The sequence below is a fragment of the Vollenhovia emeryi genome, unplaced genomic scaffold (assembly GCF_000949405.1).
Source record: "Vollenhovia emeryi isolate VEMERY1.0 unplaced genomic scaffold, V.emery_V1.0 DF939147.1, whole genome shotgun sequence".
In the NCBI taxonomy this organism is placed as follows: Eukaryota; Metazoa; Arthropoda; class Insecta; order Hymenoptera; family Formicidae; genus Vollenhovia; species Vollenhovia emeryi.
The window spans coordinates 1,084,116-1,101,526 of NW_011967219.1; the positions used below are offsets into that span (position 1 = coordinate 1,084,116).

At 46.0% G+C, this 17,411-nt stretch overlaps 2 protein-coding genes across 2 annotated transcripts in view; both read right to left on the minus strand.

Annotated features, from left to right (window-relative positions):
- The window catches only part of LOC105566043 (probable ribonuclease ZC3H12D), a 20,275-nt gene extending 12,670 nt beyond the window's left edge, over positions 1-7,605 (minus strand). The window contains exon 1 of the mRNA XM_012019746.1: positions 7,317-7,605. Coding sequence (XP_011875136.1) covers positions 7,317-7,334 — 18 coding nt within the window. The 5' untranslated portion in view covers positions 7,335-7,605. The remainder of the gene's footprint in view (positions 1-7,316) is intronic.
- Positions 7,606-12,227: 4,622 nt separating this feature from the next.
- LOC105566047 (fatty-acid amide hydrolase 2) lies at positions 12,228-17,405 on the minus strand. Its single transcript, XM_012019752.1, has 10 exons — positions 16,618-17,405; positions 16,469-16,547; positions 15,894-16,102; positions 15,451-15,677; positions 14,794-15,123; positions 14,069-14,361; positions 13,838-13,933; positions 13,534-13,692; positions 13,216-13,398; positions 12,228-12,922 (listed from the first exon to the last, which is right to left on the minus strand). The coding sequence occupies exons 2-10, from the start codon at positions 16,490-16,492 to the stop codon at positions 12,833-12,835; spliced, it is 1,611 nt and encodes a 536-aa protein (XP_011875142.1). The 5' UTR covers positions 16,493-16,547; positions 16,618-17,405; the 3' UTR covers positions 12,228-12,832.
- Between the last annotated feature and the right edge of the window lie 6 nt (positions 17,406-17,411).

Sequence of the window (17,411 nt, forward strand, 5' to 3'; positions counted from 1 at the left end):
AGAGAGAGAGAGAGAGAGAGAGAGGGGGGGGGGAGAGCGCAATCGAGTCATCTTTACTCACAAGTCCCGATCAGATTTGGGAGCAACACCGAAGTACAGACCCCGCTCTGGCAACATTCTGTACAAGATTTCTTTTTTATTTCTCCTCGCCTGCACGCGGCGATGTAAAGTCGTGTAAAAAAATCCGCGAGAGTGCGTACCTCGTATATCGTGTACACTTGTCGACATATATCCGCGCGCGAAACTCGACTGTATTAATAACACGCGTATGTGTATTAGCGAGAATACATTCCCGCCGTTGCGCATACGTGACGTTGCGTGGATTCATTAAAATATTAATGAACTTCGGTTTACGATTTTTTTCTTCTTCTTTTTTTTGTGGTCATCGAGTTGCGTCATGGGATTTGCCGGAGACACTCTCGCGACCTTCCTCGCGCTTCCCCCGTCTTGGTGTCGAAATTCGCAAAAAAAAATTATAAAGGAAGGGAAGGAGACGGGGGAGGAGTCGCTCTTTCTCCGCGCGACGAATTGCGCCCGGGAACGTCCCGTAACGTGTCCCGGTAACTTCCGGGACTGTGGCAGCGAACGCGCACGTTACCTATCGCGGTCTGATTGCTGGAAGAGTATATCGGTCGCGGACTCCGATTCCGTCAGCTAGGATTCTGGTAGAAAGTCCGCGAAAAGATAGATCAGCCGGAAGACGGCAATTTTCCAAAGAAAGTTCCGTCGCCGCGCACTTTCTCTCCCGCGCGCCGGCTCTCACAACATTATTATTCGTTTTGTCGCGAAGAAACGTGAAATACGTATATTCGGGTCGCGCGACTTTTCCACTCCGCCAGGTAAATGGAGCCGACGACAAAATAATAGATCGGACGTCCGTTCTGAAAAGTTCGAGAAAAGTTCGGATAACAAAAGCCTGGAATTTCTATTGTCTTTACTTTATATTTAAAGTCCAAATTTTATCAATTCTACGCGAAAAAAAGTGCAGCTGCCGTAGCTGAAAACTGCATGTGGCAACTAAATTTCAGTTGTAAAAGATCGACGGCTAATATTTAGTTGTGAATAGCTAATATCTTATTGCTACTGTGCCTATTGTACGACGGAGAAATCGCTGAAGGCATTGTGGTGTACAGATTTGCGGCATTACTGGGCATTTTTGGGGCATTAGTTTGGGGCATTATAAAGATAAAATAAGATAAAACAAGATAAATAAGATAAGATAAAGTAATGCCCACTGGGCACTAGTGGGCATTGGTGTACAAGATTTTGGCCAGCGGTTTCCCCCTCGCTATTGTATTAGGCAAACCGTTTGCTGTGGTTCAGAAATTTACAGTTATGGCTAGAGGTGTGACATTTTGATGTTATTTTTTTATGAAATATATGTGAGTGATATGTAATTTCATAATTACATATCATTCTCAGGCTATAAAAGTGCAGTAACATGTCTAAAAGAAGTAAACGAAAACTAGTCTTAGGCACAAATCTCTTTGGTTTAGGATACAACATTGACGTTAGAAATGTTTACCAAGGAGAATTGCCATTTCTGACGTTATTTGGACGCTGTTTTGCGCGTTGAGGATCATTTTGCGTTTTAAAAAGGTGTTCAAACGAAGTTGGAGGCTCCAAAATGTGAAGAAATGACATTAAAAGCATTTTGCGATATTTTGCGTATAAAAGATAACATAAAAATGCCGCACCTCTAGTTAGGGCAGCAAAATACTCTTAGCAAATCACGATTGGCTATGATAGCGAAAAATTAATTTTTTTTTTCAGTGTAAGACGTCTCGAGAGCCCAAAACCCCGATGACTCGTTCGTCATCGTCCGGGATGAGGAGCCGCCTTCGCGAGATTTGTCCCCCGCTTTATCTTGGAGTATCCCCGAAACTGGTTCCGCGGTGTCCGCGTATGGAAGCGACACGTTACGGAAAAGGACGGCAAAGGACAAGAAGGAGGACGGGGCCCCGGTACCGGTACCGGTATACCAGAGGCCGCCTAATTTATTCCGATGTCGGCTCGTGCGCGAGTCGCGGTGACGCCAGCTATAGGATGTATACACCGAGAGATCTTGCACAACCTCCACGTCATCCTTGTAACTTCATTTTCGTCCCCTCCTCCTTTGTCCTCCCATTAATTAGCCTCGCTCGGCTCTTATCTGCCCGCTCGGTGTATTATATTCTGCTTCCCGACATGGAAAACTAATGTTTGCACTCCTGTCGCTATTCCTAAAGTACGGCATTAAGTATCGATAAAGCGGATCGTTAAAATAAATAACGTTTATGAAATCGTTATGTCATCGGTTAAAACGCATATTATAATTTGCGACTGTCGACTCGCTCCGGATAATTGGAAGTTGAAAGAAAGAAAAGAAGATACCGACAAGTCGAGCAGAAATGTTATATTTTACGTATGCGCGAGTATCCCAAGTCTGGAATATATCCTGGCGACTTGTTGCGCGACGTAAGCGCGGTCAGGCGCTTCCATATCTTCTACTTATCGGTGCACCGAGTCGGCTTCTTTATTTGTCTTATCGAGCACTAAAATAGTCCGACCAGTCGAGCCCATCAGAGCGTGACTGGTACGTGTGTGTCTCGAGTGGAAATGAAAAAAAACGAGACCAACCGAAAGTCATCCTGTCTCCTCGATATCCGCCAGGTCCTCCCCCCGCCCCCCTCTCGACGCTTCTTTCCGGAATTCTTCGCCTCCGCTTGTCGCGAGACGAGTTGAGGAACGCGAGGTAACGTAAGACCGCCGCGCGCGTTTTAAGATCGGCGCGACGTTTCAAACCGATCGCGATTCAGCAAACGAAATGTCAGAGAATCATTGTCATCGCGACGACTCGTTTTCCTTGCGGTCTGACCGCAGGAAGGAGGCCGGAGCACGAGGGAGCGTCCGTTTAATTTCTTTCCGTGGGACGGTCTCGCGGCTCTCGCCTCGTAGAAACTCTCGGCTCGAGCGGACATTATTGAATTCGCCACGGCTGTTCGCGCGAGGCCGCGTCGAGTCTCGCGGGAATGTCATCCGAAAAAGTGTGTCGCCGTCTCGACAGAGACGGCCCCGCGACATTCTGTACCGTAATATTTTGCGAATCGGCAAACAGAAATTCTCATCTCGCGAGCGGGACGTCTGGTATTGCTGAAGCCTCTTGCGTCCACGATCCAAGAACTGCGTCCAAGTTCCAGTTCCGAGAAACGTGTGGCCAAACTTCTGCGGAAAAGCTTCAAGTTGATTCGCCACACATTTCTGGACACTAGAGCCTGGACACAGGCTCTTGAATCGTGGACACATGGCTTGAGGCAAGAACCGAGAGAGGCCAAAATCACGTACACCAATCCCTGATTTCTTAACCTTTGTTATTTTATCTATCTTTAGAATAGCCCCAGCAAGGCCTAATGCCCAAAAATGCTAACCCTAGTAGCACAGTGCATTGAACAAACGCATTGGTTAAACATTGGCCCAATATTTGACTGTGTTGGGCCAACGTTTAGCCAATGCCCTGTGCTGCTAGGATACTCTCTAAAGTTTTTGGAGTGAAAATAGAGCCGTGGAGTGAAATATTCGCTCTATTGGAGCAAATATTTACTCTATTAGAGAGAATATTTCACTCCCTCCAAAACTTGAGAGAGTAATACCTAGTAATGCCCAGTAATGCCGCAAATCTGTACACCACAGTGCCCTCAGCGGTTTTTCCCCTCGCTCGGTCTACTAACTTTCGATTGCTCGAGGAATACAAGGTAAAGGGACAATTTCCACGCAAGAACTGCGCGATTTTCCAGGGCGAGCAACAATTCCCTGAGAATTCCAGACTGGTGAGACGCCCGCCTGGAGAGAGAGGGAGGTTCAGGTTCAAACCCTGGCCGAGGTAATGTTCTTCGCAATAAATTTTCTGCGTTAAAAGCACGTTGCCCGTTGCGGTCGATTACAAGCTTAACTATTGCAATACCAGGCTCGTTTTTCCCGGTAGCAGACACCCTGCCCTCGGCTCGTATGTACACGTTACACAGAGCGCCCGCGTTTCCGCGCTCATCCTCGCAGCGCGCGAGCGCGCGAGGCGTGGTGCCGGGGGATTCAACCGGATTCGACACACTTCCCAGCGAGGTTCCAGCCGAGCGGACCGAGCCGCGCGCGCGGCACGGCACGGGCCGAGTTTCGAGTGATTAATGCGAGCCCGATCGGCGGCTGTGTGTGTCCACTTTGCCGTGCTCTCTCGCGCGATTGCGTGAAAGGCCAGAGCGTCAAGTATTCCAACCCGGAAGCGCGGCCGTCGAGAGTGGCGCGCGTTCACCAAACACGATCGCTCGACCGCGATCGAGTCGCGCGCGCGAGTTCCCTCTTCGCCACGGACGAACGAGGCGTAATTAAGCGACGCTCCCCCCAGGATGTTCTTCGCTCGTGGAATTTTTTCCTTGGCGGAAACGTCGAGGAGCGTCGCCAATGCGCGTGTTCAAAAGACGTCTGAAAGATCTTTTTTTAAGATCTGATCGAAAGACACCTTTTAGAGAGACGCTTTGTTGTCTGAATATTTATTGTCCTTTGACCTGGCGCTCCGATATTTTGCATTATCCGCCATCGGTGTCGCAACGACGTAATTAAGCCTAATCTGCAATGTGCTCTTTGCGTCTATAGAAACTTTCTATTTTGTAGCCAACAAATAGAGGAAAGTCCTCTATTATAAGATAGGATTCTAATATGAGATAGCAGGTTTTCAACTTGTCCAAATTCAATCACAAATCTTTTTTTCGCAACGATCACACGATCTAACAATGAATTTTCCACCGAACAGATATCACTTCAAGGGCAATAAATTCATGATGAGACCAACAGATGATATCTATTGATTTAACAGAAACCCCGCTATCCCATATTAGGATCCTACCTCATAACAGCGGACTCAACTCTACGTTTAAAAAATTTGTGCAAGTTGATAAATTGTACATTTTACATTGTACAATCGTACGTCGCCGACAAAGTTTCTGGGCGTTTCGATTTGCCAATATCAAATAGTTTCTCGACAAAGGGTACATCAGGCCTTAGGGTGTTCGGAAACGTGTTAACAGGCGAAAGAATACGGGACAGAAGCTGAAATTGCTTGGTAAATCGGTGTACGATTGATTTAATATTTACCTGACTGCCAACGAAACTGATCTCTATTGTAACAGATAGATCGTTATCCAAGTTACGTAAATACTTAATTATCTGTATATCGGTTTATCAAGCAACACCAGCTCCTCCTCCGTATTTTTCTTCTTGCACTTCCGTATTAAGCCCGATCTACAACGTGCGCTCTGCGATAGAAGAAACGTTCTATTTTGTGCGAGCGAATCAACGTGCTTAAGAAAGTTGTACAAACAATGTACGATTGTACGGCGCGTAATGTACCGTTTGTCAGCCTGCGCGGAATTTTTTAACGCATTTGTCGGCTACAAAGTGAAATGTTTCTGGACGCAAAGAACGCAGGTAGATCGAGCTTCAGTTCTTCTTCCGCGATGTGTGTAAAAGTCGAAAATAAGACGTCCCGTCATAAATCGGGACACAGGATGACCTAAGACAGCTTTATAAAGTATATTATAATTTTTCAATCAGCTTCCTGTCCAAACCTCGCCAAGAGCCTCTTCTCAACGGCATCCCGATCTTCGTGTCTCTGAAAAGACTGAGGACCGGTTTCTCCAACCCCTTGGTGAGCTAACTAATCGTTAAATTACACGTCTATCTGTTTTTAATTTAAAGGAAACAGACGTACACGATTTAACTATTAGTTAACTTACCAAGGGCCCGGTTCTGCATTTTCTGGTTAACTGTTAGCCAGAAGTTAGTCTACTTTCCATCCTTTTCTATGTTGTTATCTGAGAAGAGACAGAGAGTCGACTAACCTCTGGTTAACAATTGACCAGAAAATGAAAAACCGGGCCCAAAAGGCTGAGACAATCTACTCTGAGTTGGGGTCAGAGAACCGCAACCGAGGGACACCCCCACGGAAAAATATATATTTCAAAAAGTAGGCGAAAATACATGGCAATATATTTCATGCACTTGGTATGCCCGAAATTTGTACACCGCAATGCCCTCAGCGGTTTACCCCTCGACTAAAAAAAACCTAGTCCGAGATGATTCTGAGGTACACCTTGAGCGCAAATATTTCTACACTGAAAAAAATTTCTGGTTGAATATGGACGAATCAGATAATTCCTTTAGGATTTACCAGAATTCCTTTAGGATTTACCAGAATTCCTGTAATCCTACAGAAATTCTGGTAAATCCTAAAGGAATTCTGATAAATCCTAATGGAATTATCTGACTCGTCCATATTCAACCAGAAATTTTTTTTAGTGTACGTATATCACCCGCGACTCCATTTGTAGATTGTCATCTCTAAACATCGGCGCCATCGTCGTCCGCCAAATTTACATGGCTAATCGCGCGCGACTCCCACGAGGAAAATTTAAAGTCCGCCTCCCCCTCGCCCCGCCTTTTGTCGCCGGTCTTATCGGCAACATCGGGCGACCAATTAGCGGCCGAGTAAACCTACTCGATGTAAACCGGATGACAGCTAATCGCGAGGATAATTATAATCGCGTTCAACGTCAGCCCGATTACGGCGGTGTAACATCACGCCACGAAATGGGCGATAACGCGACACACGCGCGCGCGCGCGCGCGCGCGCGCGCACGCACACAGTTTGTGCCGCGTGTCGAAATTCGGCACGCCGTATCCGGGGTAGAGAGCGACCGTAGATCCTCTTTTGTGTACAACGAGGGAAGGTGCCGAGCGGTGACGAGCTTTGAAAAGCGGCCGAAGAATTGCAGCGCCTGTATTATCCTCTTTTGCATCGTCGCGAGTTCGCCTCGCGTTAATTGAATGATTTCGTTACACCAATCCGCGCGCGCGCGCGTGTGTGTGTGTGATACTTTACCACCATATATAGTAAAAAGAAAAAGGAGCACGTTCGAACGGAAATCCGGAGCTCCCGAACCCCGGGGTTCGCAGTTTTCGAAAATATGGCGCGACTCTTCGAACGCAACAGCGGGGATACGAGTTCGTTTCAGCGAACCGCGAAATATAAGAAACGATATCGAGCGCGATATATCGAGACTCGAAGGTGCTTGGGAGACGGTTCTGAAAACGACCGAGAATTTCCCCGAGGAAAAAGCTGTCCTCGAGAGAAAGCGCGACGCTCAAAAGTCCGAACGTTGAAACGCGTTCCGTGTGGTTCAACGATCTAAACGATCTCTCGATCGACACGTCGCCCTCGCGGGCGAGAGAGAAAGAGAGACAGTCCCGGCGACGATTCGCGATCGATAGATCGGGTCCGGCAGGTTTACCTTTCCAGCGACCGTCATCTCGCCCGTGGATCGCGAAGCGTAGATCCTTCTCACGTAACGAGAATCGAGCGGGGGCTGCTTGCACTTTTCAATGGCCGGTCGAGCGACGGCGAGGCATTTCCCGGCGGATCACCGCGCACCAACGCACTGGACCCGTTGTCGATCACGTATCACTGGGACCCCTGGAAATGTCCCGCGTACACTGCGTGCGGGCTGCGGACGCGAGCGCGGGCGCGGCGAGTCGCGTGTGGCACGTCCGAACGCGGCGGCAGCCGACGGGTGAATGGAGCGCGGTCGCGCCGCGCGCCGCGACTCTCCCGCCCCCCCACGGCGCCGCCTCCGCCGCCACTGCCACTGCCGCGCATCGGGGTGGCGGCGCCCCCCCCCCTTTCCCGCGCGCGACTCGCAATGAGACTTCGCTCGGGCGCGCTCGTGATTGTCGCAGCGGCCACGTGATTTCCACCTGTCAGGGCCGTGCGCGGAAGGGGGGCGGCAAATTTTGGGAATTCGTTTTCGAAACGCCCGACGCTGCGGGGTGACACCTCGCGCGGTGCGAACAGGTCAGGTTAAAACAGGTAGTTAGAAAGAGACTCGAGTACCCACGAGTGCGCCCGCTTTTTCCCTTATCGTTAGATGGGATTTTGATGAAAGCATCTACTGTATGTGCATTGATTTATGGAGTCAAAACATAGGCCGGTATTCAGAGTCGGATCTTATGTTGAAGATCGTCGTGAATTTGTCTAAAGACGCTGTGTGGAACATTTCATATTGGCTACGGATTGTCTAAAGATGATCTTAGGGTACAGTCTTGAATATACATATAAGATCCGACTATGAATCATAGTGTGGTGATTCGCGCGCGACGGAATTACTGTCAGCGATCTTCTGAGAACGCAAATGCGACTGTCGGCAAATTGAGATCCTCGTCCCTTTAAAATATGCCGTCCCTTTCCCAATAACGTGATATTATTCTCTCTCTCTCTCTCCTTGTTACTCCTCGTTTTACTTCAGTCACTGCACAAAATAAAAGGAGAATTAACGCTTTTTCAAGCCTCGCTCGAACTTGTCCGCGCGAAATCCGCCCGACTTTCATCCGCGCGTACCGCGACGCGAGTGCGCGGGAGTAATCGAAAATTAAATTACTCGCTGAACTGGACTCTTACGCCGCCGCCCGTCACTCCCGAGGCACATTTCCCAATCCCGCATGAATTGCGATAGTCGATTAGAATTCAAGACTCCTCGCGCGCTTTCTATATTTACTCCGCCAATCTTCCCTCCCTCCCCCCCGCCGCCGCTCCTCTTTCATCATCGCCACGGAGTACCGTTGCCATTTTCGCAAATTACGAACAGCTGCGATTTGCGAATACCCAGGTATCCACGGTAGTGCACTCTCGTTCTAAAAAAAAAAAAAAAAAAACGAGACTCGCGAGGACGAGGTGACTTTCGCGGCGACGAGTGTGTACGCGCGCGACGTGCCAATCGTCGCCGCGCGCGCGCTTCGAACGATCCCGCGAGGCGAAGAGGCGGCTCTCGGGTCTTTGACCGTTCACCGTGAAGCGCGCGCGCCGGGCAGGTGGGAACCCCGGCAACCCGGATAACGTGCACGCACGTGCACGCACGCACGCAGGCACGTACGTACGCGCGCGCGCCCGCGCGGCGTCAGCGTAGGTTCGTCACTCGACACGTACAGTGCGGTGCATTAATTCGCCTCGTATTGTCAAGAGGCACCTGCGTTCAAGGGGACGACTGTACTCCGACGGGATAATTGAAACTTTCAAAGACATAATACGACACGAGTTGGACTTCAAACCGCGATGTTTTTTTATATGAGAATGTTCTACTGCGCGGTGCACGCGCCGCTCTGGTGTTAGTTTGTGCATAAAAGTCAATAGTAAGATTTACAAATTATGCAAAAACTGCACGCGACTCCGTCGGTAAATCAAACCGCTCCAGCGTCCCGCCCCTAATTACTACCCGAGCCGAATTAGTGCACCGTACTGGATCATGAATCTTTTTCTCTAACGTAAACTCGTGCAAAGTGAGAAACTTTCATTGACGAATTCAACATTTGTCAGTGAAAAGTTTCACTTTTCGCGAGTCCACGCTCGAGGGAAAGATTCGCGATCGAGTCTCCGAAGTTGCACGCGGATCGAGGCATTTTTGAAAAGCGTGCGACTTACTAACACTTCATGCGTCATGACTGCGGGGACAGCGAATCGGCATTGCCGGTTTCGATGTCGTGATGCACGAAGAGTTAGAAAGTCGCACGCTTTTCAAACGTACCTCGATCCGGGTGCAACTTCAGACGGCTAGGCATTAATGACGCCGTGTGTACGTCCGTTCCCTTCCCGCGGCCGACACGGCGGCGAGGGCGAAGAGGCGGGAGGGGGGGGGGCCGCAACGTACCGTAGACGCATACCCGGATCCGAGTATCGCCCCGGGATTGGTCCCCGCGCGGCGGTCGAACGTCAGTGCCGTAGCGCCGCGGGTCTCGCGGTGGCGACAATCGATTTCGATCAATCGGCCGCTCGAGTTCAAATTTTCACGTGCGCGCGCGAAATTGAAAGTAGCCACGAGTTTTGAAATCGAGGCGTGAACCCCAAAGTAACAGTTACGTAACACGTGCGTCATATTACATTTACATTGATGTTTATACTGTTACTTTGGCGTTCGCTGGGTTCGGATTGCTCGGGCATGAGGTCGAACCGTTCGAGTGATTTGGTCCGATGGACCCGACTTCGGAGCGGATAGAAGCGGTTTATTTTCTACTTGAGCGCTGCTTTCCCTCAGGTTTTCCTTGACACCCGAAACGCCAGTGCGATTGAACGTTCGGCTCGACTTGGCTCCGCCAGAATGTCCGGACTTGAAGCTCGAGCCGTCCACTTCGCTCTATTTAATTCTGTGTCTAAGTAAATCGCAGAATGATCGATGTTCAGGCCTTTATCTCAACTGAACGCTCTAATTATTTACTTTAGTATTTTCTTCTTAAGAAATATGTTCAAACTTTAGAATATTATCGGAACATCGCGAGAAAAGTCACTTGTAACAATGCAATTTTATTTCGGCCATTCTGTATAAGCTACGGTAAATGTCAGCCGAGCTCTTCAAGTACGCTAGGAATCACTGATGCCTTCCCATGTGAATTTAGGCACAGTGGAACACATACACATTTGCCATGTGTGTATACGCAAAATGTGTAAATGTGTCGATGTATGCACAAATTTACGTGGGAAGGCGTCGGTGATTCCTAAGGTGCGCTCGCGGAGCACGCTATTAGCACAAAAAGCGTCTTCTATCTTTCTTCAACGTATAACAAGCAACGAAGACAGTCCGACACTTTCAGCGCTAACAGCGGATCCGCGAACGCACCTCCGGTGTACAACAGAATTTACAAAGCCCGACTTTAAGACAATCTTCAATTCTATTCAAACATATTTCGCGCTGTTCGAACAATGGTACAAGCGCCGAAGCACGCTGCGTCCGAACATCTTAGCGCTAACGATTTATCAGGCGATGCAACGAACGAGCTTAATTAAATGCATAATTTTAATAAACGCAGAGCCGACAGTGGGCGACGCGCGGAGTGCAAGAGGTCAGCCAGCGGCGAGTGACGGAAGGAAAAAGGGAGGGGAAGGGGAAGACAGAAAAATACATTTTAATCGATGACCGATAATTGGGTCGCGCGCGGCACCAATCAAACGGATCCGCTTTTCTCTCACCCGGATTCTTCCTTCGAGATAAGCGCGATAATCGATGGCCCATATCGACCTGCCGTGGGCCGCTCGACGGTGGCCGCGCGCCGCTCTTCCTGGTGGACTCGTTTCACGTACCGGCTTTACACACAATGTTCTTCCTTTCCTCCTCCTCCTCCTCCTCCTCCCTCTCTCGTTCGCGCGCAATGAAACATAAGCGCGGTATTCGCGGGCGGCTCATGAATGAAATTCTTTCATCCGCGTCTCCGCGCCGGCCAGCGTCCACAATGGCTTATTGTCCGCGCGGGCCGTCGCGCGTCTCGGCGCGAGGGAACCGCTCCTTGCGCGCCTCCTCTCTTAACTGTACATCGGACTTCTCAAATGGTTAACTTTCTTAAGTGGTTAAATAGTCTGACACGGATAGCTTGACACGAGAGCGCAACGAGCGCGGCTGCATTCTTGTCGCGCGCGGGCGCGCGGCGCGGCGTGCCGCGACCCAATTATCGTCGCGACGCGAGGCGAGGAGGCCAACGAGAGCGTGAACACGAGCGTGAACCAGTTACCGAGGCTGGGAAAAACCTCTCGAGGCGCTCGATGGATTTAGGGATCTCTTTCGCCGCGAGATGTTTCCGCGCGGAAATTCCGCGGACGGCTGGCGACGAAAGGAAAGGGACGCCGGTTTCACTCGCGCGCCCTCGAAAGACAATTTCTCGCCGCCTCGCGACTGGCAATCAAAAATTGGATCGCTGTACTTACGTATTTACTCGGCAATTAAAGTTATTGCGGCGGCGATCTTCCCACGAGGGAAATCGAATCTTATCGATCGATACAAGCTGCGAATGATCGAGAATACGAGATCGATTGTACAACCCGCGTGTTTTTCGTTCTCTTTAAACGCGCGATCGTAGCGGGCTATATTCAAGTATAGCCCGCGTCGGGCTACGAATTGAGATTGAGATTAGATTGAAATTTGACGAATGAGAGTAAAAGTCACTAAACTTGTGATTAGTAAACTTTACTCCGATTGGTCAAATTTCAATCTAATCCCAATCCGTGGTCTGATACGGACTTTATATAATTTATTTTAACGCAAATCAAGTCCTAATTAACCCTCAATCCTCACTTTCTAAATACTCCATGTCAGCCGACTTTACAGAAAGTCGAGAGCAGACTGAGAAAATTTATACCAGTTCCAATATTCGAGGAACATAATACAAACTTCTCGACAAAAATCTTTTATTGGAAAAATTATGCCATCTCTTTACAAGTTTTCTTAAAATTATCAAGTGCTATTGTCCATTTAATTGCATAATCGCATATGTATGTGTGATTTCGTTAATGCACGATCATCGTTCGCGTGTACGTGAGATAATAGAACCAATATATGTCAGTTTTACAGCACATCTTATGTGTGCGTATACGTGTACATACACGTGCGTACTTGGGCAATTAAATCATAAAGATAAAAAAAATCATAAGTTCGAACTTATCGTATTATACAAGTAATGGTTACAATTAAGAACCCTAACGGAACGTGATACTCTTTACGTTCGTAGAATGCACTTGTAAGAATACACCTAATAGTCGGAGACTATCTGTATATATTATGCGTTTCCGATATCTTTCGACCATCTTCAAAGTATATATGCACTATTAAGAAAATATATTCCAAGAAATGTTTGAAATAGTGCTTACAGCTTATTCCCACAGCCTGAGTAATTTATCCCGTAAATGTTTCTCACGAAACTCAGTATGTAACAACCGATTATATATGATAAAACATAATTGTTTTTAATAAAAAGACGCATGTACCTCGCACGCGACTTATGACGGTGGGACCCAACCACCGAATGCAGTCTCAAGTTCCTTAGCCACCGCGAAGCACAGATGGTCATTGTATGGAGCTGCTACGACCTTGAATTTGCGAGTTTTGCAAATTTGCAACATTTTACAATAAAGATACAAGGCTTAAAGATAGCTGGCAACAAAAACAGATACTTTTTTAAGGCTTCCGTACACTCAATAAAATAAAATCTGAAGCAACAATATTCTCTGCTCTTCAAATTTACGCTTTTGACTGATATAATCTCATAACTAAACGATTCACAAACGATAGAAATAAAATTCGGAAATATGAATATTCAATGCAAAATACTGAGTTTAAATGTGAATTTTAAAGCCTTTGTACTAATATGTAAAAATCTCACCTGGATACCGACTGGTAAACCTTGTTCATCCAAACCCAACGGCACCTGGCAAACTGGGAACCGCAAAACATTGAACAGACCCCAGTAGGCAAAGTTGTATGGTCTCAGATATGCGGAATAATGATAGCTGGCGGGACAAGGTGCCGAAGGATAAAACAATACCCCGTCGTCGCCCAGTTTTTCCTGCGGGATGATTTCCACGATAAACATAGAAATTTACACAAGAATGGATTAAGAGATGTATTCTTCAATTCTCGAATTCTTTTCTCGTACACCTTGTGTACGAGATATATCTAATTTCTCCTTCGTGATAATTACCGCCAAGAATTGTTTCGCTGTTGCAAGGGTACTCTTTCCCCATTCGGCGTTCTCCCGCGGCAAGAAATCCTCATCCATTAATTTCATGATAGCTGCAAGCGTTAACTGCGAGTTCCCAGTGAGTAGATTGTAAATTTCCCCACTCGCACTAGCGACGTACTGCAAAGTGAACCAAGTGACAAGGCATGTTGTGAAGATACATATTTTATTTTGCAAAATATAGAATGTAAACAATATCCTAACTTGCATAAATTTTGTTGTCCAAAAGTGTATGTGAAGCTTTAAAATAAAGTTCAATTCTCACCTTTTTACCCGTTATGTTCAGCTTGAAATTAAAATTCTCGCAACACATACAATATCTCCACAATTTTAAGCTGTACTCGGAACCTGGTATTTTGATCTGTAATGTTACAAATACAATAATTAAATACGTGTGTAAACTTTGAAATTTGCGAGAAATGATAGTTTACTTAAAACAAAACAAATTTTATGATAAAGAGAAGAGAGAAAAGATAAGAAATACATATATACCTACTTTTGTTGCAGAACCCGTTAATTCTTTAAAATGTTGCACCGCCTTTATTAAGGTAGCTCGCATGTTTCCGTTCACTTTGCTCATTCTCAGATCACCAGGATTCTCTTGATAAAACACTTTCAGATCCTTCAGATTTACCGGCTCATCCAGCTTTAATTTAGTCACGTTAGGACCAACGAGAACTTTTAAAAGGGGTATCAGATCCTCAGTCTTTCTGCAGAGCGGTCCAACTGCTGCCATAGTGTCCGGATAATCATTCTCGCGTAATCCAATTCCAACCATTGGAGTCAATCCTGTGACATCGGTAGTCATTATTAATTACCAGTAATTTCACATAATAAAGATACAAATATAAAATAAAATTCAAAACCTTTTTCACTTTCATTATAAAAAAATCACACAATAGAAAGAAGTCTCCTATTACAGGCTCCTAATATAAAATAGCGGAGTTTCTGTTAAATTAATAGGCGTCATCTGTTGGTTCCGTCACGAATTTATTGCCCTTGGAGTGAAATCTGTTTAGTAGAAAATTCACTGTTGGATCGTGTAATCGTCGCGAAAAACGATTTGCGATTGAATTTGGATGTTGAAAACCTACTATCTCATATTAGAATCCCATCTGATAAGAGATGACCTTCCTCTATTAATCTATTGTTTTTTAAAATGAATACAGCGTGATGTATCAATTTAGAATTACAGAAACAAGATCAATTTTTAAGACTGACCTTCGCTGGGCTTGTGGCCGAATAATCCATTATAGAATGCGGGCATCCTCGTGGAGCCTCCTATATCACTAGTGATGGAAAGCGGAGATCCACTGGCCGATACTATGGCTCCCTCCCCCCCGCTACTGCCGCCCACTGTCCTAGTGGTGTTGTAAGGATTATTTGTCTGTCCGTATAGATTATTCCTCGATTCAGACCACAAATTGAGCTCGGGAACATTGGTCGTAGCAATTATAATCCCACCAGCCTCTTTGAGAAAACGAACCGCCGTAGCGTCCTCCTCAGCGCGATGAGTACGACGACAAGGCAAACCCATGGAATGAACGAAACCTAATGGGAAAATGAGAAGTTAATTCAAATAAATTCAATTGTTATTCAGTAAACAGTAAATATGTTTCTTTTTTTCTGTCGCACAACAGAATATCCGTTGAAGATAAAAACAAATAAAATGGTGTACTTTTTGTCATGTCGCAGGTCATTGAGTAAAACTCATAACTTTAGGCAAAAGCTTAATAAAACAAAATTACATACATTGGCCCTTTAGCACTTGTTATAAACTCCTAAAATTGAAATTCGATCGTTGCAGTTTCATGTACCTTTTTCCAAAGAAACACTGAAAATTAAAAATCTCGAATACTTTTATGTTGTCTTGTATACCTTTAACTCGATTGCTCTCCTTCGTGGTAAAGGGTACTCCCAAAAATGGCTGCGTTATCCTTATTTTTTCCAGGTCCACACATTTTTCTATCGTGGCATCCACTGCTTTCGCCTCTTCAATCGCATCTGAGTATCTCGACTCCACGATTGCATTTAACAAGTCATTCACCTCCTTGCACCGTTCGATGTAGGCTGTTACAATTTCTTCCGATGAAACTTTCTTCGTTCTAGAACAACCAGGTGGATAGACAAACTATTTAAAGACAATGAGTCTACGGGTAGTCAATAACACTTTGTACACGATTTGATTTAATAACTAATTTACCTAATACAAAGTAATAAAGGAGTAAGAGCCAAGACAGGATGCGAGTGTCTACATAATTTTAACTTTAAGCCTATTGGGAAAAATAATAACCTCAGCCAGGGTTTGAACCTGGATTTACCTAATTTTCTCCGCCAAAGAAACGGCGCTTTCTAACAGCAGCTTGTTCTTCACCGGCGGCACCTTCTTCGCCTTCTTATCGTAGTACATGCCAAAGGCAAAGTCCACGATAGTGTCGAAGAGGAAATGCAGCTGCACGATTATACATCGCAGGAGTTTCCAGAATAATTCTTTGGCCAACTGCAACATGCTCTGGCTTTCCAGAGAATCCTGTATAACAAGTGCAGTACGTTACACTTACAGAAATACTCACACAATGGAAGCAATGTTAGAGCTTTTTATAAGCTTTTATGAAGTTAGTAGTAAAAATAATTGTCTGAATATCACATAAGTTTTCTCAGAGGTAGATTAGGCCAATTGACGTTTAAAACTTAAGTATGGAAATGGTATTCTAAAAGATTATACTAAGTAAAAAAAAAGTAACTCAATAAACAAACGTATGTAATTTAACAATTATAGGTAACGCTAGATCCATAATGAGTCGTTAGTCGTTAGAGATTGGAACAGAAGAGCGAGAACAATGATGTTGTATTTATTGCAATTATGGTAATAACCGAGAGAAACAACCAGGATCACCTTATATTTTACAGAAGTGCACATGGTTTCGTGGAGTCGGTGAGAGGTGAGAAGTAGCCAGTCGACGTATCGGTGGAGTCTGTTTAAAATTACGCAGGATTAATCGTAAATACACGTTAAACAATACAATTCAGATATTTTATAAGTACCTATTGTATATATGCGCTCCCTTCGGAACTCACAGTACTTGTTTCTCTCCTAGTTCAGTCTCTCGGATCTCCTTTAACTAGGATCAATGTCCTGAACAACAATTTGCGCACGTCATCGTGTTGATAAATTATACCGGAGCTCGTTTGACACAACAATCGCTAATGATGGCTGCGTTCAGCAGAAAAAGGTGCTTTGCGACTGTGTAAAATTCGTGCATCTGATTGGCGTATGCTCTTAAGTTCACTCAAGCTTAAGAGAATATGCCAATCAGATTCAAGAATTTTGCGACAGTTGCAAGGACAGCTTTTTCTGCAGCCATTGACTACGTTTCCACTTAGGGTTAAAGTCGGGCTAGAGTTGGATCAGAATTGGATCGAGGGGTGAGCGCTCTTGCGGTGGAAATGCCAAGCTCGAAACGGCCGGGCCACCGGTCTTCATATTCATGAAACCAACGAAGAAAGTGTACTTATACCTTCGTATATATTTTGGAAGACGTATGCAACTTAAATTTCCGTTTGTGAATTCGCGGCGATTGAGACGGAGTCGTCTTAAGTCCAAGACGCGCGGCATTTGTTTTCTCGAAATCTCCGACCTCTCCCGTTCACGAGATCATTCGGTATCGAGAGTGCCGGAAATCGCAACGCGAGACCTTTCGAGGATTCAAATGACCTTTTTTCTCGTTGTTTTAGTATAGACCTGTTACTGTAGGCACCGGCCTGAGTGAACCCGAGGAGGCTACGGAGTCTCTCGGAAGCGGACACTCGAACATCCTGATAGCCACCTGGGATGTTTT

What these genes read in the sequence shown, in the direction of transcription:
- LOC105566047 (XM_012019752.1), bottom strand. Translation starts at nt 16,492, where the DNA reads ATGTGCACTTCTGTAAAATATAAG. An exon ending in GGAGAGCAATCGAGTTAAAG is followed by an intron (nt 15,124 to 15,450) that starts GTATACAAGACA and finishes TTTTCCCATTAG; the next exon opens with GTTTCGTTCATTCCATGGGT. An exon ending in GTTTACCAGTCGGTATCCAG is followed by an intron (nt 12,923 to 13,215) that starts GTGAGATTTTTA and finishes CGCAAATTCAAG; the next exon opens with GTCGTAGCAGCTCCATACAA.